The 20,828-nt window shown below is 42.4% G+C and overlaps 2 protein-coding genes across 2 annotated transcripts in view; one reads left to right on the top strand and one right to left on the bottom strand.

Annotated features, from left to right (window-relative positions):
* Positions 1-3,990, top strand: part of LOC138746724 (proto-oncogene Wnt-3) — a 64,128-nt gene extending 60,138 nt beyond the window's left edge. Inside the window, exon 5 of the mRNA XM_069905058.1 lies at positions 1,662-3,990. Within this exon, the coding sequence (XP_069761159.1) occupies positions 1,662-2,141 (480 nt within the window). The 3' untranslated portion in view covers positions 2,142-3,990. The remainder of the gene's footprint in view (positions 1-1,661) is intronic.
* A 10,597-nt stretch (positions 3,991-14,587) lies between these two features.
* LOC138746717 (vesicle-fusing ATPase-like) overlaps positions 14,588-20,828 on the bottom strand; it is a 119,897-nt gene continuing 113,656 nt past the window's right edge. The window contains exons 17-18 of the mRNA XM_069905043.1: positions 17,121-17,176; positions 14,588-16,802 (exon numbers count right to left, since the gene is read on the bottom strand). Of these exons, the coding sequence (XP_069761144.1) occupies positions 16,772-16,802; positions 17,121-17,176 (87 nt within the window). The 3' untranslated portion in view covers positions 14,588-16,771. The remainder of the gene's footprint in view (positions 16,803-17,120; positions 17,177-20,828) is intronic.

The following is a 20,828-nucleotide window of genomic DNA, read 5'->3' as shown; positions in this document are numbered from 1 at the left end:
GCTGTGAGGGGAGTAAAAACAGAAATGGTGGAGGAACTCAGCAGGCTTTGCAGCATCCATGGGAGGTAAAGATGCATTACTGACTTTTCGGGCCTGAGCCCTTCCTCAGGGTATATGTCTTCACCTCCTGTGAATGCTGTGTGATCTGCTGAGTTTCTCCAGCATTTCTGTATTCAGCACTGGTGCCTTAATGCCAATAGAACATATGTCATTTTTGTTAAAAGAGAGGCAAGATTATAGAGCAATTGGGCAAGAATGCACAGACAAAATGAAGTCCTTTTAAATATTTATAGATAGAGCACGATAACAGGTCCTTTTACTCCGCCTACATCCACCCACATGCCCAATTAATCTACTAACCCTCTACATCTTTGGAATGTGGGAGGAAACCAAAACCCATGCAGGTCAAGGGGAGAATGTATAAAGAGTTCATCGCGGGTTGATAGTGTTGTGCTAACAAAAGTTTTTAAAAATGCTTAATTTTATTTAATTAATTGCTTTTGTATAGTTCTAGGTGAGTAACCAAATTTACTTCAATTTTAGGCCATGGATCTGATGCACTGTCATGTTACCATTGGCAGGAGGACACAAACACATCACTGAAATTTACCTCGCCAGGATCTAATAAAAAACTAGACAAAGAATCCACTTCTCTATAAAACTTATGGAGCAACATCACGAGTATATTATCAAGATGATATGAAGTGTTGAGGGGTTGTAGATGGTGCTGAAGGTTGTTGTAGGTTACAAAAGGATAGAGACAGGATGCAGAGTTGGGCAGAAAAGTGGCAGACGGCGTTCCATTTGGATAAGTGCGAGGTGATGCATTTTAAAAGGTCAAACCAGAAGGCAGAGTTAATGGTCAGATACTTAACGGTGTGGAGGAACAGAGGGGCCTTGGGTCCAAATGCATATATCTTCAAGGTCACTGTACAGGTTGATAGGATATTTAAGAAGGCCTATGGGATGTTGGGCTTCATTATCAGGGGGATTGAGTTCAAGAGTCGAGAGGTCATGTTGCAACTCTACAAATCTCTGGTGAGACGACACTTAGTATTGTTTTCAGTTCTGGTCACTTTATTATAGGAAGTTGTGGAGAAGATGCAGAGGAGATTTACCAATATGTTGCCTGGATTAGAAAATAAGTTTTGAGGCAACAGAGTTGGGATTTTTCTCTTTGGAATGAATAAGGATGAGAGGACTACAAGATTCTGAGAGACACAGATAAGGTAGACAGTCAGCACTTGTTCCTTGGGCATGAATAGCAAACACCAGAGGACATATCTACAAAGTGAAGGGAGGAAAGTTTAAGGGAAACATCAGGGGTAAGTTTTTCCCATATGGAGAGTTGTGGGTGCCTGAAATGCCTTGCCAGGGACGGTGCTGGAGGCTGAAACATTATGGGCATTTCAGAGACAGGCACGTGAATGAAAAAAAAAAAATCGAGGGTTACGAGTTAGGAAAGTTTAGGACTATTTTTGGTAGGAATATCTAAGTCATTGAGGGCCGAAGGGCTGTTCTGTTTTAGTTTTATAGACAGCTGAATATGTCCGTACATAATAAATCACAGATAAATTATTTTCTTTCACAGAAGAAAGGTACTTGATAGTACAGTTGTTCTAAAGGGTTTTTTTCTAACAGTAACTTCATTCTTGTTGCAGTCAATCCTGGATCACATGCACCTGAAATGCAAGTGCCATGGCTTATCCGGGAGCTGTGAGGTGAAGACATGTTGGTGGGCCCAGCCCGATTTCCGGGTCATCGGAGATTATCTGAAGGATAAATATGACAGTGCATCTGAGATGGTGGTGGAGAAACACAGAGAGTCCCGGGGCTGGGTGGAAACGCTTCGCGCCAAGTACGAGCTCTTTAAACCGCCAACCGAGAGAGACCTTGTCTATTATGAAAATTCCCCAAACTTTTGTGAACCAAACCCCGAAACTGGCTCCTTTGGGACAAGGGACAGGATTTGCAACGTCACCTCTCACGGCATCGATGGCTGCGACCTGTTATGCTGCGGACGTGGCCACAACACCCGGACGGAAAAACGCAAGGAGAAGTGCCACTGCATATTCCACTGGTGCTGTTATGTCAGCTGCCAGGAGTGTGTCCGTGTTTATGATGTGCATACGTGCAAATAATGGGACACACAAGCACGCACACATCCCTAACACATGCACCCACTCACAAGCCTACACACACACACAAATACACATGCACCCAAACAACCACCCAAACATCCATCACAAATGTGTACACACATACAACTACATGCATGCACACCCAAATTCACACACGCAAAATCATAATTTGGTGAAACAGTCTTGAACCATCCAAGCCGCTCTCGGGCAAAGCAAGATGAGTGAACTTTGGTTTGCACATTCGTTGCCAAAATGAATTCTGGGGAATGTTGACTTTGATTGATCAAGTTTATTATTTTATCTAAATATCAAAACACAATCGCCTCAAATTTATAACAATTGATGACAAACAATGTGAATTTTCCATCGAATCCCAAGATGGTATGAGAATTTTATTTTGTCACCTGGCCAACTCTCACCTTCCCAGACGGCTCTTACCCTCCAGAAGTCGGCACCCTGTGTCGCTAAAACGATCAGTGATGTTGAGGAAATTCCCATTGTTTTTAACAATTTCAGGTTGGTTTCATTTGACCCAATCAAAATGGCATATCTGGTATGTAATTATGACAGATAATGATTCGAAGATCTGTACCTACCTGCACAAAACTTAACTGAAGGAGGTCATGAATTAGATCAGTGATTCTCAACCTTTTTTTTCTCTCACATACCACTTTAGCAATCCCTTACTGACCGTAGATACTAGATACTAGATACGAGATCTTGGCCTTTACAATCTGCAGCAATGACTTATTGAGAAAAGTTCCCCAAATGACAGCTTTGAGGCTCTTTTAAGTAAAATTCTATTTGAACAGTTAATGAAACATCCAACTCAACTGAAACAAAAGCTCCCTAGAATGGGAAGCATCTAAATTCCTGGTTTCACAGTAGGTACTCATCTCACTTTAGTTTTGTTCAGGCACAATTCTTATCTGTTTCCAAATTTAATTTCTATTGACTTGACTGGAAAGATGACAAACCCCAGAATCCATTGCATAATGGAGTATCCCACAGGGCTCGAGATACAAGCTGTGGCGTTAATATTGAAATAACAGCATAATCTTTCCAGCTGCTTATTTCCAACTCTAAAGATGTAGGACACGATCCCAAGTACAAAACCCTACTTTAGGCTGGTGACTGTATCACATCTTATACATGAATTTTAAGTATTAATACTGCCTGTACTTCTCACTGACCAGATGCACCTTTATCTCTGATTGAAAGATGAGATTTGACTTCCTCTTAAAAGGGCCTTGCATCCCACTACCCATTGAAAAGCTATTCTATTGACATACAAAAATGTGCCTTCTTTCTGTGAAAGAAAAACCCCCGACAGATAAGATAAAGAAGCGAGGTGGGAATTTATTCTTGAGCCCCATGGATAGCTTTCCTGAATGAGCAAGTGGTTACTTCAAGCAAATGGGCGTTGACATCCCATGCTCTAAAAATAACCAACAGTCTGCCACATTTATCCTAGCATTTTTTCTACCTTGTAGCCTGGATTTACTAGCTCCAAGTTGAACCTGTATTGCAAGTTGCTATATCCAAAGTTTTGTACAAATTAGATGTTTGACCCTTTGATTTTATATTCTTAAAGCCTATGTTTTTATAATTATTTATTGCACAATGTGTATATTATTATCACTCAACTGAGATTATATATTTGCAGAAAGTGTCTTACCTCCTGTTTCTAGTTTATAAACTTGCCGAGGTGGCTTGAAGACAGTGTGAGCTACATTTACTGTCATGCTTCACACTGCAGGATCCAGAATGAGTTCTATGGAAGCGGATGTTAAATGTACAATCTCTCCTGTCACTCAGTGTACATATTCTTCTCTTAGTATTAGAAATAGCAACAACAAAGAAATAAAATTTATTCATGTAGCGTACACTTGCCTGAGCTGTTCTTTCTTATCAGGAAACTCAAATGTTAACTTTGATTCAAAATAATTTTACTGTACACCCAGTGTCTGGCAGTCTTCAACTCTCGCTCTCGTATAGGTCATCTGCAATCGGTTGCCCTTCAGCTCCTCAACTCTTCCTGTGCTATATCGATGACTACACCCACGATGAGGTCGTCAACTTTATCCAGTTTCGCCCCGACCTCAAATTCACTTGTCCCATCTCTCACAACACTCTCCTTTCTCGATCTGTGTCTCCATCACTCTCGATAGACATTGTCTATATTCCTACGGACTCCAAGTTTGCCTCCTCCCACTCCATCTCCTGTAAGCAGTCTATTCCTTTCACTCAATTCCTCCGTCTCTCTCACATCTGCTCTCAGGATGAAAGGCCCAAACCCAAAACGTAGATTACATTTTAAATTTAGACATGCAGCACAATAACAGGCCATTTGGCCCAGGAGTCAGTGCTGCCCAATTTACACCCAATTAACCTAAACCCTTGGTACGTTTTGAATAGTCTGAGGAAATCAGAACCCCCGGGGAAAACCCATGCAACACGAAGAGAACATACCAACTCCTTACAGACAGCACGGGATTTGAACCCTAGTCCCCAGTCGCTGTAAAGGCACTATGTCAACCATGCCATCCTTATTTCCTAAGGAAGCTGTGTGAACTTCAGAGTTTCTCCTTTGTGCATTGCCCTTGAAGTTGCTATTCTTCCCATGTGGAAGAATCAGAATTTATCGTCATGAACATGCCACAAAATTTGTTGTTTTGCTGCAGCATCAGGTGCAAACATTGCTAGAAATTCATTAAAAAATAAATTAATTAGTGCAAAAAGAAGAGGAAGTGTCTGTGGTTCATTGTCCATTCAGAAATCTGATGGCAGAGGGAAAGAAACTGTCCTTGTGTTGCTTGGGTGCTCATTGAGGGGGTTCCTGGCCTGGACTTCATTCCCGAAGGTAGTGGAGTGAAGAGGGCATGGCCTGGGTGCTGGGGGTCCTTAGGGATAGAGGCTGCTTTCTTAAGACACCATCTCTTGTAGATGACCTCGATGGAGTGAAGACAATGACTCCTGGCTAACAGACTCATCTGTTTTTATCTGCTGTCCCTACACAATCAACAACTTTGGCTGGGAATTTGAAATGCTCAGCAAGGTTCAAACCAGGGACTTGGGGTTGTAACTAATTGCACACAGTCTCTTCCGCTTTTAGCAGCGTAAACTGTGGCTTGAATATGCTGTCAGTGTTCAACATCACACATCTGACCTGGGCAGTTTCAAAACTGACTGCAGGTTGCTGAAGTACCTTCCAAAGTTCAGAGCAGTGTCAGACAAATAGGGAATAGGTTTTGCAGCATTCAGTAGCTGAGATACCAACAATGGGTGCCTCAGTGCTGACCTTGCCGATAATGGTCAACGTCATTGTGGCAGTGATTCCAGATGGGCTGGGGATTTTGGAGAAGGCAAGAAGGTGTTTGCGAAGAACTGAACCCCCCACCAACCCCTCAGAGACACAACCTTCTACCCAGAGCTCTAGAACAGGCTCAGGGATTCCATGCTATTAGGATGTGTGACACACTGCAGGAGGAACCTGCCACCCTCTTGTGCCTGAATTGCTCTCTCAGTGGAGCTCAAGGCCACATTGACCCTCACCTCAGGATCATATGAAGCCCTGGAAAATCTGCCACCCTCACAAACTGTGCTCACCGCAGCGAGAGAGAATCCCAGGCATTGTATCAGCAGGCAGATAATTTCACTGAGAGTAAAATCCCATTAGCCGGCATCTCCACGTTGAAGGCTCGCCAGAAGCGAGGTGTCTGAGGAGATTTAGTACGTCACTGAAGAGTCTCGTAAACTTCTATAGGTGTACAGAGCGCATTCTGGCTGGTTGCATCACTGCCTGGTATAGAGGTGCCAACTCTCAAGACAAGAATAAACTCCAGAGGGCTAACAACTCGGCCTACAACATCACGGGCACCAGACTTCACTCCATTGAGGAAATCTACATGAGACAGTGTCTTAAAAAAGTAACCTCTATCCTTAAGGACCCCTACCATCCAGGCCATGTCCTCTTCACTCTGCTACCATCAGGGAAAAGGTGACCTGAAGACGAGCACTCAGTGGCACAAGGACCACTTCTTCCCCGCTGCCATCAGATTCCTGAATGATCAATGAACCAAAGACTCTGCCTTAGCTTTTCGTGCCCTGTTATGTTATAAGATGTTTGCACTAAGATGCTGACGCAAAACAGTGAATTTCATGACTTGTTCATGACGGTAAATTCTGATTCTGACCCACAGGGATCGAGAATGCCGGAAATGCAAGTTTTACAGTTGACTGAGACTCACTCTTGCAAGGCCTAACTAATGCACCTGCATTAAGGAATCACTATTCTAAAAGGACAGTGCAAAGAGTAATTTGAAAAAAAAATCAAGTACTTCTAGTAACTTACAAAATTTAAATTGTAACCCTAGTTAATGTATCGCCAGGCGATACATTAACCATCTTCTTCTTTGGCTTGGCTTCGCGGACGAAGATTTATGGAGGGTGTAAAAAGTCCACGTCAGCTGCAGGCTCGTTTGTGGCTGACAAGTCCGATGCGGGACAGGCAGACACGGTTGCAGCGGCTGCAGGGGAAAATTGGTTGGTTGGGGTTGGGTGTTGGGTTTTTCCTCCTTTGTCTTTTGTCAGTGAGGTGGGCTCTGCGGTCTTCTTCAAAGGAGGTTGCTGCCCGGCAAACTGTGAGGCGCCAAGATGCACAGTTTGAGGCGATATCAGCCCACTGGCGGTGGTCAATGTGGCAGGCACCAAGAGATTTCTTTAGGCAGTCCTTGTACCTTTTCTTTGGTTCACCTCTGTCACGGTGGCCAGTGGAGAGCTCGCCATATAACACGATCTTCGGAAGGCGATGGTCCTCCATTCTGGAGACGTGACATGCTGCTGTTATAATTAACTCCTCCCTCTCCCTCTCCCTAGTTTAGAGATAAAGCCTTACTAAATTCACCTAACAATAATAAAGACTTTTTACTAGGCAGGGATGGGGAGACACTTTGGGAGAGTTGCCCCAGTGGCATCAGCCAGCTCTTCATCCTGGGTGTCGCCATTTTATTCAAACCCAACTTTATTGAAACAGCCTCTGAGGGAGGGGCACTCCGTTGGCTGAAGGTTTGCTCCGAAGGAGTTGTGTGTTGCTTCAGAGAACATTTACCGTTACAGTTTTAAACATTTTATTTAAACTTTTATTTTTAATTACTCTTATTTAATTTTTAAAATGTATTTATTTCCTTGATTTTTTTTGCCCAATTGTTTGAGTTTCCAGTTGATTGAATGCTGGGTAATGGGGATTCTACTGTATTTTTAACTTCATTGAACAAGTGGCATCTGAGGCAGTGGCTTGTGCATCATAACTGGTGATCATCAACTGATCTCTTGCTTCTCTAAGGGGTGTCCTCAATTGCCCAGCTCACTCCTCAACAGAGAAGTTATTCACTCCCGTGGGAGGGCGCAAAAAGTTTGACACCTTTCTTGCCATTTAACATGATCATGGTGAATCTATCCCAGACCTTAGATCCTCCTCTGTGTCATTAACCCAATTCCCGTCAAATGCCAGACTGCCTCAATGTTCAGATCTTTGTCGATCTTCGCAAGATCTTCCTGCTGGTCAACCCAGCTCCGAGAGGTACACATAACGCATTCATCCTTAGTCAGAGAAAGAGAAGGAAATGAGAGGCAGAGAGATCAACTGTGCACTGCATTCCTTATCACTAACATTAAGCAGCCAAGAGTCCAAATGGCATCATATTCTATCACATCGCCCTTTGTAACACTATCAACACTGATAACAAAACCGGAATGAATAAATCCTGAATTCATTCACTGAAGTTTTGGCACAACAATTTCACATGGTGTGTGTCTCATCCTGATGTCCCATGCAAGGACATGAAATCTCATTCTATGTTGCTCAAATGTGTGCATGTTCTCAAAGATGGTGCACAGGGACCTCCCACCTGGGTGATATGGTTAGCGGAATGCCATTACAGTGCCAGCATTCTGGCTTCAATTCTGATGCCTTCTCTTTCTACATTCTCGTCATACTGGATGGGTTTCCTCTGGATGCTCCAGTTTCCTCCCACTGGTGAGAATCCAATGATCACTTCCTCCCCCCTGCAGCTCTCTCTGCTCCAGTGGCAGTCAATGTTTTGGACGGGAATGGGTTCCTTTAAGGATGACAGCCTTTCTGTAATAGTTGAGGCTGCTTTCAGCTGAGCATGGTGTCCGCTGGTCAACCCAGACACCCCATATTTCTTCACAGTTAAGTAGTGTGCAACTGGAATTACAGACTGACAAATTTTTTGGGGGGGGGGGGGAGGGTGACGTTTGGGATTAGCTTCATTCCCCTAAAGTATATTTGTGAACAAATTAGATTTTTTTATAACACATTAGTTTCTATATTGACCCTATTAGATCAATGATTTAAAGCATCTGTTGGGAAGGTTCAGCGATTCATTTTGGCTTCCTCACTTCCCTGAACTGGACGTTCACTTTAAAAAAAAGTTTATGTAAATTGGATTCAAAGCCTGGAGACCTTTTCTCAGGGATTATTCCTTCCTCATTGGCCTTCTGTGGCTGTGAAGTACTAGTATTTCATCAGATACCAAAGGAGTCAAAAGCAAAGGTTACGTTTTGAGATTCTCAAGCCTGAAGCCAACAGTCAAACTCCAATTAGTTCTGATGCAGTGTTTTACCCCAAACTGTCAACTTTCCCTTTGCCTCCACGGACATTGCCTCATCCTCAGAGTTCCCCCAGAAGCCTTCTGGTTGCTTCAGATTCCAGCAACTGCAGTCTCTTGTGCCTCCAAATACTGATACAGGCCCTTTCCAATCTCTGTATTTTACAGAGTTTTTTGGAGCCATTTCTGGGCAAGTATTTTTTCCTGCCAAACTAGGATCAACTCAAACACGTAAATTCTGAGATCATCTACAGAAATGCAGCTCAATGCAACATTATAACCATATAACCACTTACAGCACAGAACAGGCCAGTTCGGCCCTACTAGTCCATGCTGTAGCAAATCCCCACCCTCCTAGTCCCACTGACCAGCGACCGGTCCATACCCCTCCAGTCCTCTCCTATCCATGTAACGATCCAGTCTTTCCTTAAATGTAACCCATGATCCTGCCTTGACCACGTCTGCCGGAAGCTCATTCCACATCTCCACCACCCTCTGCGTAAAGAAATTTCCCCTCATGTTCCCCTTATAATTTTCCCCCTTCAATCTTAAACCATGTCCTCTAGTTTGAATCTCCCCCTTTCTTAATTGAAAGCGCCTATCCACATTTACTCTGTCTGTCCCTTTTAAAATCTTAAACACCTCGATCAAGTCCCCTCTCAATCTTCTACGCTCCAGAGAAAAAAGCCCCAGTCTGCACAACCTTTCCCTGTAACTCAGACCCTAAAATCCTGTCAACATTCTCGTGAACCTTCTCTGCACTCTCTCTATTTTGCTTATATCTTTCCTATAATTGGGTGACCAAAACTGTACACAGTACTCCAAATTTGGCCTCACCAATGCCTTGTACAATTTCATCATAGCCTCCCTACTCTTGAATTCAATACTCAGATTTATGAAGGCCAACATTCCAAATGCCTTCTTCACCACACCATCTACCTGAGTATCAGCCTTGAGGGTACTATTTACCATAACTCCTAAATCCCTTTGTTGCTCTGCACTCCTCAATTGTCTACCATTCAATGTATATGACCTATTTAAATTTGCCTTTCCAAAATGTAGCACCTCACATTTATCTGTATTAAATTCCATCAGCCATTTCTCAGCCCACACCTCCAGCCTTCCTAAATCACCTTTTAATCTACGGTAATCTACCTCACTGTCCACAACACCACCAATCTTTGTATCATCCGCAAACTTGCTTATCCAATTCTCCACCCCTACATCCAGATCGTTAATATATATAACAAATAATAGTGGACCCAGGACCAAACCCTGAGGAACTCCACTAGTCACCGGCCTCCAATTGGACAAACAATTTTCTACCACTACTCTCTGACACCTCCCATCCAACCACTGCTGAATCCATTTCACTACCTCCTTATTTATACCTAATGCCTCCACCTTTTTTCCTAACCTCCTGTGGGGAACTTTGTCAAAAGCTTTACTAAAGTCCAAATAGACAACATCCACAGCTTTCCCTTCATCAACCTTTTTTGTAACCCCCTCGAAGAACTCAATCAGGTTTGTCAAGCATGATCTACCCCTGACAAAACCATGCTGATTACTCCCTTGCAATCCCTGTTCCTCCAAAAATTTGTAAGTAACATTGTGTGGTGGAATTGCTGAATTCCTCATGGGACCACTCTGAGCACATCCTTGTTGCCATTTTTGGTGAGCTCTGGCGCCTAAATATTTAGCATTGCCTCCATGGGTGTGACATCGGAAACCTTGGCAAACTTCTATAGATGTGTGGCAGAAAGTATGTTGACCTGATGTGGGGATCACCAATACCTCTGAGCAGGAAAGCCGTGCAAAAGGTAGTGGACACAACCCAGCACACCACAGACAAAACTCCCCCCACCTTCAAGAAAATCTACATGGAACATTGCCAATGGTGAAGAGCAGCCATCATCAAAGATCCACATCACCCCAATGCATGCTGTTGTCATCAGGAAAGAGGTCTAACTGCCACAAGGCTCGCACCACCAGGTTCAGGAACAGCTGCAACCCCTCCACCATCAGACTCCCCAACGACAAACTCACTCATTTAAGGACCCTTACTTTGCCCATTATTTATTACTGAATTTCTTTTTTCTCTATATTGCAGTCAGTTTCTTTACATTTCTCTCTTTTGAATACAAATCTTTCTACTTGAGTACAGCTTAGTTAAGTAGAAATTCTGCCTGGCCTGCAGGAAAAAAAAGTTTCAGGGTTGAATGAAAAGTCATGTATGTCCTCTGACAATAAATCTTAACTTTGAGTCTAGGACCAGAAGAGGTTCTGGTTCCACCTTGGCTGAATGGGGCAATTTTAAAGAGAGTGGTTGGGAACATCATTCAGATCAACCACTAAATGAACTCCATTGGATAGAGCAAGTCATAACTCGTATATTGCGAACTGCACTGCTCTGTTCAGGAATCATACCTTGATGAAGGGCTCAAGCCGGAAACATTTGGTTATTGTATCTTTATCTTTGTTGCATAAAGTACACTGTCTGACCTACTGAGTTCCTCAGCAGTGTGTTTTTACTTCAACCATGGTGTCTTACACGTTTTACATCCATCCTTAAATGAGTCTCTGAGGTTGTTGTTGAGGAGTCTGATGGTGGAACCTGCTCCTGAACCTGCTGATGCGAGTCTTGTGGCACTTGTACGTCGTTTCTCTTGTAACAGCAGCTGTTTCTGTGCTCCCATCTGGCTCACAGAGCATGGTGATCACGCCCATTTGCTGGGTTGTATGGTTACCAAAGGTTGGCGCATGGTTCCAATGCAGTACAACAAACTCAGTGTCGTACTCTCCACGCCTTCCTCCATTCCCCGGATTTTGACATTCACCTTACTGTCTGGTCTTGTTTCAGTGTCCTTGCAGCCGGAAAAGACCCACTACTTTCCTCATTGAATGGAATCTCTCTTGCTTCATGGTCTACTAGAGCAAAGAACTGCAGTGGGACGTCGGCCATGCCTGTCCTGTTGCCTAGTTCCATTTCCATTCTGCCTGCAAAGTTGTGGCTCTGATCTCAAACCTGCCACCACTTTCAGATTTGTTGTCAGAATACACGATATCACATACAACCCTGAGATTGCTGCTGCTCTCCCTGTACTCAATAGTGGGGAGGGTTTTGCCTGTGATGTCCTGGCTGTGTCCTCCATCTTTTGGAGGGCTTTACACTCAGGGGCATTGGTGTTCCCATATCAGACGGTAATGCAGCCAGTCAGCACACTTTCCACCACATCTCTGTCGAAGTTTGCCAGGGTTTCTGGTCTCATACCAAACCTCTGCAAACTCCTGAGGAAGTAGAGACATGCTTTCTTCACAATGCTATTGGTGTGTTGGGTCTAGAAAAGATCCTCCAAGAGCACTCCTTCTTTGCATCTCCATAACTGCACCCAACTCCATTCATGGTTCAGGTCCTCTACTCCTGAAAACCTCACCCACAGCTTCATTAGTTCCAGTCTTTTTATCCCCAGATGCACTACTGGGTAAGATGTTGCCTTCCACCCTCTCTCAACTTCTGCTCATGAAAACTGATCTGTACCTTTACCTTAAAACCCTGTCCATCAAGTGCCCACTGACCTCAGTTAAACACCTGTCCTCCAATTCTGGCCTCTTGTACATTTTAATCACTCCATCAATAGGCATCGTATCTGTGGCACCCAAGAACCAGCTTCTGGAAGTCCATCCCTACATCACTCCCAACAAATTCTCCCTCTTCTCCTTTACCATGCCTCTTAAAAGTCAACACTGACCAAGCTTCCAGTAATTTACCCTAACATCTGTGGCTTGGTGTCAAATGTTATTGTTAAATGCTTTAGAACATTTTTGCACATCAAAGATGTAATGTGGGTTAAATCGTTATTTTATCACTTTCTCCACCTATCGAGTATGTCTAGTTTGAAAACCTCCCTAAAATTAGAAAGGGGGTTTCCAGTGAACTTTTGTTGAATCTAAATCATCTTGGCCCTCTCTTATAGTCACTGACCGACTCCATCACGAGGTCAAAGTTGCATCATTGAAAAGATAACACTGGAATCCGTTTTTGGATTTGTACCCATTCGTTTGTGCAGAACTAAAATGTTAACTGTCTGAAAAAGGTTATCTTTAAAAAGCAGGCCTTATTTGGACAGATTTTCCAGCCTCATTACTTCACAACTGAATATTTTCTGAAATATTTGCCACTGGCAATAACAACAGATCAACTGCACAAGTGGAACAGAACAGCACCTGTACGCCCTGCAGCCTTTTGTTTTGGCTATTAATTTGATTTGCTCTCTTCCCCACCCCCCCCACCCCCCAAAACCTTTGTAGAATTTCTTTCAACACTTGGCCTCCCCAGTTATACCATTGCTGCTGAGAGATGTATAGGAGCAGGTACCAGCGTTTGCTGCCATTTGCGCGGTCCCTTTCACAACAAAATACAACATTAATAAAACCATATAACCATTTACGGAGCGGAAACAGACCACGTCGGCCTTTCGAGTCCGCACTGGTTCACTAGAACAACTCCACTAGCTCAAACCTCCCGCTCACCGCCAATAACCCTCCGACCCCCACCTCCATATACATCTTAAATGACGGAAGGGACCCTGCCGCAACTATCTCATTCAGAAATTCATTCCATTCTGCCACCACTTGCTGAGTGAAAAAGCCATCTCTAACATTTCTCCTAAAGTGTTTCCCCCTTATCCTTAACTCATGGTCTCTTGTTCCAACCTCCCCTGCCCTCAGGGGAAAGAGTCTGTTTATGTCTAGTCTATCTATTCCTTTCATAATTTTAAATACCTCTATCAAGTCCCCTCTCAGTCGTCTACATTCCAATGAATAAAGTCCCAGTCTCCTTAATCTCTCCCTGTAATCCAGATGTTGTAAGCCAGGCAACATCCTTGTAAACCTTCTCTGCACCCTCTCCACCTTACCTATATCCTTTCTATAATTTGGAGACCAGAAATGAGCTCAGTACTCCAAACCTGGCCTCACCAATGCCTTAAACAGCTGCAGCATCACCTGGAATACAGATACATTATTTCTTGAAAGTGGCATCACAGGTTGCCGGGCCTTCAGAAGTTGAGTTACAGGTTAGGACTTTATTCCTTGCGGAGAATGAGAAGATTTGATAGAGGTTGACAAGATTATGAGAGGTATAGACAGAGTGGATGCAAGTAGGGTTTTTCCACGTAGATTGGGGGAGATAAATACAAGAGGTCATAGCTTTAAGTTGAAAGGGAAAAGGTTTGATGGAATGTTAGGGGAAAGTTCTTCATTCAGAGTGGTGGGAGTGTGGAATAAGCTGCCATCTGATGTTGTGAATGTGGCTTGATTATGTTTTAAGAATAAATTGGATAAATACATGGATGGAAGAGGTCTGGAGGGTTACGTAATTGGAACAGGTCAATGGGACTAGCGGAATGACTGCCAGCACAGACTAGAGGGGATGAATGGCCTGTGCTATGCGATGTGCCCTTACAGAATTCACAAATTATAATATTAGCAAAAAAAAAGGGTAGGGCAAAAAAATTCACAAGAAATTTATGAATGCAAAGAAAAATAAGCACAAAATGAGAAGGAAATTAATTTTGTCAATTTTCAAGGGAAAATAGCAACATTAATGAATTTCTATGAATGTGGATCACTCTGTAAAACATCAAATCTCTCCTTGATCTTCCAAATTTCTTACAATACAATTCCAGTTCAAATATCATTTTCTGCAATCGGCGCTGTGCTTCATCCAAGGCCAATGGATCCTTCTCCACACGTGTTATTCAGAACACATTATGGGTTTTGGAACATTTCAAACTTAAGGTAGTCAACTAGGTCTCTCGTCTGAATTTTTATTGAATCACAGCTGCATTCAACTCTACATGTATTAAAAGCTTTGAATAACAGCACATATTCACTGTAAAAAGATTTACATCACAGAAGAACAGAATTCATTACACCATGGGACATTAGATGAGCATAGATCTATAGAGATTATATGGGTGCCCTCTAATAATGTCATTCTAATGCCCATTAATTTACACAAATGTTCCAGCTCAACAAAGGAAAGCTAATCACAGAAAAGCTTTTTTCTTAAATAATCCTTATTTTTTCTTCATACTTACATATCGTAAACAGCACAGAAGTAAATAGTTACAAAGGTAAGCTGCATTTTCCAAACAAGACGTCAAAACATTGATCAGTAGACAGCTGCATTCCAGGTTTTAGTTTGAACATTTCCATAGTCTGGTTTCTTAACCTTATTGTCAAGAATTTCAAGTGGTTAAAAGAACAGAATTTGGGGAAATGCGCGAAAATTGTGCTGGCCCAATTCTTCCTGGTAGATTTCCCTCACAATATAAATCAGTGATGCACTTACACTCATTGTTACAAACGACAATAAGTAAATTGATCAACATATCACGTTTGCAGCATTTACAAGATGACATACCCCACATGATGCGATAGAGAGCAAGGATAAAGCGAGAAGATACTCAGCAACTTCACCAGCCTCCCACGCGCATTCGTCACCAAGACTGGATCATGATTTCCCTTCACAGCGACAGGGGCATCAGTTCAATGCTGGTGGTTAAAAACAATGGCTGCAGAACAGATGATCCCATCACAACATTCAAAAGTACTTGGATGCACTTGGAAGTCCGTATCAAGCCTAGTTGGTTATCAATTTTAACAGTGCTGCCATCCCACTCATCAAGCAATTTGGTATCAACAGGAGTAATGCTCGTGCAGTGCACTCAATCAACAAAGATGGATACACTTAAAATTTTGAATATTCTGCAAATTTTGTTTCAAAAAGAGCTTGTAGTGCACCTTAAGGATTAGCATAAATATTTCTGGAACCTAAAAACAAATAAAGACCTAAATCAAGCAATGAACCGTCTTTCCAACACCCGGCCTTTGCATTCTACACGGCACAAGAAATCGTACAATTCTGAGCAGCTTACTCTATTTTCAGACTTCCGTCACTTGCAATCTCCTCGCAGCTGATAACCAGGATGAACAAGAGAATCCCTTCTCGGGTTTGAGATCTGCACTGAACTCAATTCACTCAATTGTGGGACGAGGAAGCGAGCGAAGCAACAGGAAAACAAGCATCAGGTGCACAGAACATTTCATATTGGTCCCCCAGACAGAAAGTCACAATTTACTGCAATCGTACAGAGCTACAACAAAACTGGGCATGCAACTAAAACACAGATCTATTTTGCAGCATTTAAATCTTGTCAAAAAGAATGCTTTGATTTGTATTGCACATTTAAAGTTTAGGCTCCATCAATCTATGGACATTATGTTTGCAAGATTTAAATAAGGAGAGAATCCAGAATATTGAGAAGGCAAATGGGTATCATTAGATTTTCTCTCGATTTTCCAAACAGCTGACGAACACACAAGGATAAAAGACCAATACCAGATCTAGAATTTGTTATATAAAATTCAAACTTCTGACGAGTAACTAACATGAATGTTAGCCTGAGAGAATGAAGTGGAGGTAAACAAGAAACCTCCCTATTTCTACTGATATGGAGTTTAGCCATATTGCTAAAACAAGGATAGGCAATTGCATCCAAGTTCTATTTATGGGAATAAAGTTTCTGATGCGAGATTTCTCTTATGCCTAATCCAATAAACCAATGCATTACCTTCAAAGTGCAGAATCATATTACAATTCCTGAAACTCCAAAGCCATGTTACTGACTCACCTTATCAGCTCATAAATGCACAATTTAACCAAGTAATGTTTTGGACTGCAGCAAAGACTGCATAGCAAGAAGTGGAAGTATCCTTGAAAATATCTGCTGCCCTTCCAATGTCAAAATCAATAAAACCAAGAATACTGATGTCTGTTGTACATATACTTTAATTTAAGACATGTAAGAGAGGTTTCTTTGCAAGAAGCATGCAAAATGCTAAGTGTCTTTTGACGGAAGATTCCTTCCTCATTTGATTAATCAGCACTTCTTCCGTGGAAATGATTCACAGCGTCGATCAAGATTCTTGTTTTTATTCCCAAAGGTCCCTGCGATGAGGGTCACTGGAAGATACAACCGAGAAATTGTTCTGAGAACTATTGTAGAGAGCAAATAGTTTTCAGTTTTTATGCCATTCGGAGGAAATAATTTTCAGTTTTTATGCCATTCGGAGCAAATGGTTTTCAGATTTTTATGCCATTCGGAATCTGCTTGCCAATTCTGAATCGAATCCTTTGATATTTTCTGCGGCAGTTTTCCAATTTGCACCCTCAACAAATTTCAACCAATCCCAAAAGTTTTGCAGCTGGAATACACAGAAGTTAGTATAAAAGTAGGGTGATGGTAGTGGGGTGGAAGTACAAAAATATGATGAAACCAACCTGCCTTCTTCTTTCAGGAGCGACAGAAACTTGTTAACGCGGTGTGCAGGTTCCATCTGAAACACAACCAAAGTGGATAACGTTACGATCAGTAAATGAACAAAGCAGCGTTCTTTGTATGTGCTCAGTCAATCTAAAGAGAACCTATTAGATAAGTACACGGATTGAGAAAAATGCAGTAGGGAAAATTCTCGGCAGTTTTTTAATTAGGTTATTTGGTCAGGACAACATTGTGGGCCAAAAGGGCCCTGTCCTATAGATTTCCCTGTTCTATATTCTACTTTAAAAGAAAATCTGATCAAAATACTTCACAACTAATGTTTTTGAAGCACCCTCACTGCAGTGTTAATAATATTCCAGATTGGCAACTCATCGTGTGGTCAAATAAAACACTCACTTTTAGTTTGATTCAGTCACAGACAATTTGCAGAGACAGGATGGAGATCCTGCCGCAAAATTAAAGCGTCTGACACTGCCAAAGATTGATTTCCTCGTCAGCCGGGATGATGTCCTTGTCTCTAAAGTTGGGTTTGAACTCCAACTTTCCCACTTAAAGGTGAGTAGGCTCATGCATCAGCCACAATCAACATTCGTAGCCCACACAATGTCTCCTTTCCTTCAAACACCGTTTCCACAAAAGCATTCTCCAGACATAGTAGAGCAAAATCCCTCTTGTTTAGCATTCAATCAATCGGAAAATCAAACACCCAGAAACCCCATCAAGGAAATAAATAAATAATCAGACAGGTTCAAATACAAATTGAAAATCATAAAAAGGAAACGTTCTCTAAAGCAACGCACGATGGAGCAAGTAATCAACCAGCAAAGCGTCCCACCCGCAGCAGTAGTTTGAATAAAATGGCGACACTCAGGTTGAAGAGCCAACCAATGCCACTCACCGCTTCCAAAGTGTCTCCCTATCCTTGCCTCGTAAGAATCTATCTCTTTATTAGAATTCGGTACATTAGATAGGCTTTATCTGTGAACTTGGTGGGCGGGGGGGGGGCTTAATTATGATGGCAGTAGAGTTAGCATAGCATTTAGCGCAACACTGCTACAGCGCCAACGACCGGGCTTTGAATTTAAATTTATAAGTCACAGGAATTACTTGATTAAAGTGAACTTTACATATTTAAGGACTTCAATACTGATTTTTTTTTTTCAAATTACATTGTCTTTCAAACAGTGTATTCTTAATACAGGTGTATTAGTCAGGCAATGTAAGAGTGGGTCTCAGTCAACTGGAAAATTTGCATTTCTGCAGGTGCTGGGTAGTGGGGATTTTTACTGTATTTATATTCCTCCACAGTGCAATCTGACCTGCAACAAATATAAATGGTAAATGCCAACGTCAGATTATGTGAAAGTGAGATTCTACATCATTCCAACCCAAAGTTTGCCATTCCACCCTATCATTAACCTTCACCCTGAACAACCAACTATGAGTGCAGAGGGGGAGATGAGTGGTCAGATGAGATCGAATCCCCCTCATCCTCACCTACCACCTGCCTCCACATCTAACACAATATCCTCTGGAATTTCTAGCACTTACAACAGAATCCCACCACCCGATACATCTTCCCCTCTCTGCCTTCCGTAGGGACTGCTCCTTGCAAGACTCCCTTGTGCACACATCCTTCTCCACCAATCGTGCCCCCCCCCCCACCCCCTGCACCTTTCCCTGTGGCTGCAGGAGGTGCCACACTTGCACCCACATCTCCTCCCGGGGCCCCAAACAGGCCTTTCAAATGAATCAACATTTCACTTGTGTATCCACAGGACAGATTTACTACATCTGGTGCTCCTTTTGTGGCCTTCTCTAATTTGGAGAGACTGGGCACAGATTGGGAGATCGCTTCACTGAGCATCTTTGATCCATCTGCACCAGTAACAGCGATCTCTCAGTAGCCAACCATTTCAGTTCTGTGACGCACTCCCACATGTCTGTTCATGTCCTTGTGTACTGTCCCACCAAGATCACCCACAAACTGGAGGAACAACACCTAATTTCCCATCCGGGCACTCTCCAGCCAGAAGGCATTAACCATAGACTTTTCCAGTTTCTGCTAACCTGCTGTCATCTTCCTCCTCCTTTCCCAGTTCTCCTCCCTCCCTTCACCCATCCATCCCTCCTCCCCTTGATCTTTGCTGTCCCCTCCCTCGCTTCTCCACCTATCACCTCCTGCCTTGCAATCATTCCTCCCCCCCACCCTTTTGTTTGGATTCCTGCCGACACATTCCCATACCTTGATGAAGGGCTCGAGTCTAAAACGTTTATCTTTGGTATATAAAGGACACTGCTTGACCCGCTGAGTTTATCCAGTTTTGATTTTAAATATGTTGGAATTGTTCGTCATGAATTTTCACATCATCCTCCCATGATTATTGGACAGAATATTATGGACTGCACTGTGCTGTGTGTCCCAGGGTCAGCCAGAAAGGTAGGCAATTAGTCTTTTTACTTTCAATTGGAATTGTTCTGCATCAGACAACTTGTGTGGACCTTTCCTATGTAGCAACTTGGAAAGAAACATTGCAGTTTGGTCATTCTTTCATCACAAAAAATAATTTGGGAAGCATCAGTTCACTAGAGATCCCTTGGCTTGGCAACTTCTCTCGTATTCACAAAAGCTTCTGGTTCTGATGAGGTTCACGTCGAATGTAGCACCATGAAGCTGGTATTTTATCCATGCACCACAAATAGGACCGCATTCTTAAAGGATGCCTCAATCTCTACCTGTGTCCCAAGGTTCAGAGGGATTTAGGTCGTAGGGAAATTTCTGGAAATCCATTATTAACGATGTAATAACAGAGCACTTATGAACTAATAATAGGTTGGAGAGAATTAATATTGATAAAAGAGCAATTAGGTTTGTTAAATCTGTTCAAGTTTCATTAATGTGATAAGATGCAGAACTCAAGAGAACCACTAGATATGGCACGTGTGAAAAATCAATGCTGGAGAAACTCAGCTGATCAAAGTGTACTTTATATAGCAAAAATAAAGAAACATAATCAATGCTTCGGGCTTGAGCCTTTCATCAAGGTATGAAAAAATGTCGGCAGGCACCCAATATGGATTTTCCTTCATGCGGATTTTCGTTAACAAGATGGCACACAAGAGGTTGTTAAACAAAAATTAGAACACAAAGGATTTGAGAGTAATAGGCCACTGAGAGTTTACTGATGGAAAATTGACAGAATAAAATGGTCATTTTCAGATTGGGAACCTAAGACTAGCATTGGTGTTGGAGCTCAGCGGTTTGGAGTTTTCATGAAAGATTTGGATGAGTGGACCAAGTGCAACATATCAAAGTCAGCTGCTAACAGAAAGCTGGTTGGGGGGGGGGGGGGGTGGGGGTAGGGGGTAGTGTGTAGCGTGAGGTCTGGATGAATGTGGAAATTTTCCTGAGAGATAGAGACAAGTGAATGTGTAAAGACGGGACAAATTAATGAGGGGGAAATAAAGGGAGTCATCCACTTTGATCAAATAAATTGAAAAGCCATAATTTTTGAATGGTGAGAAATTCAAAGGTGTTGAATATTAACATACAGATGCAGCAAGCAATTAGGAAGGCAAATGGTAGGTTAGACTTCACTACAATATGGTTTGAGATCAAAAGGTGTAATTCTATGGGACTATACATGAAATATTATCTACAGGTCTGAGGTCCCTACTCAAGGAAAGATGTACTTAAATTTAGATAT

This window comes from Narcine bancroftii, chromosome 12, assembly GCF_036971445.1.
Source record: "Narcine bancroftii isolate sNarBan1 chromosome 12, sNarBan1.hap1, whole genome shotgun sequence".
NCBI lineage: Eukaryota > Metazoa > Chordata > Chondrichthyes > Torpediniformes > Narcinidae > Narcine > Narcine bancroftii.
This window is presented reverse-complemented; position numbering and strand designations above follow the sequence as displayed.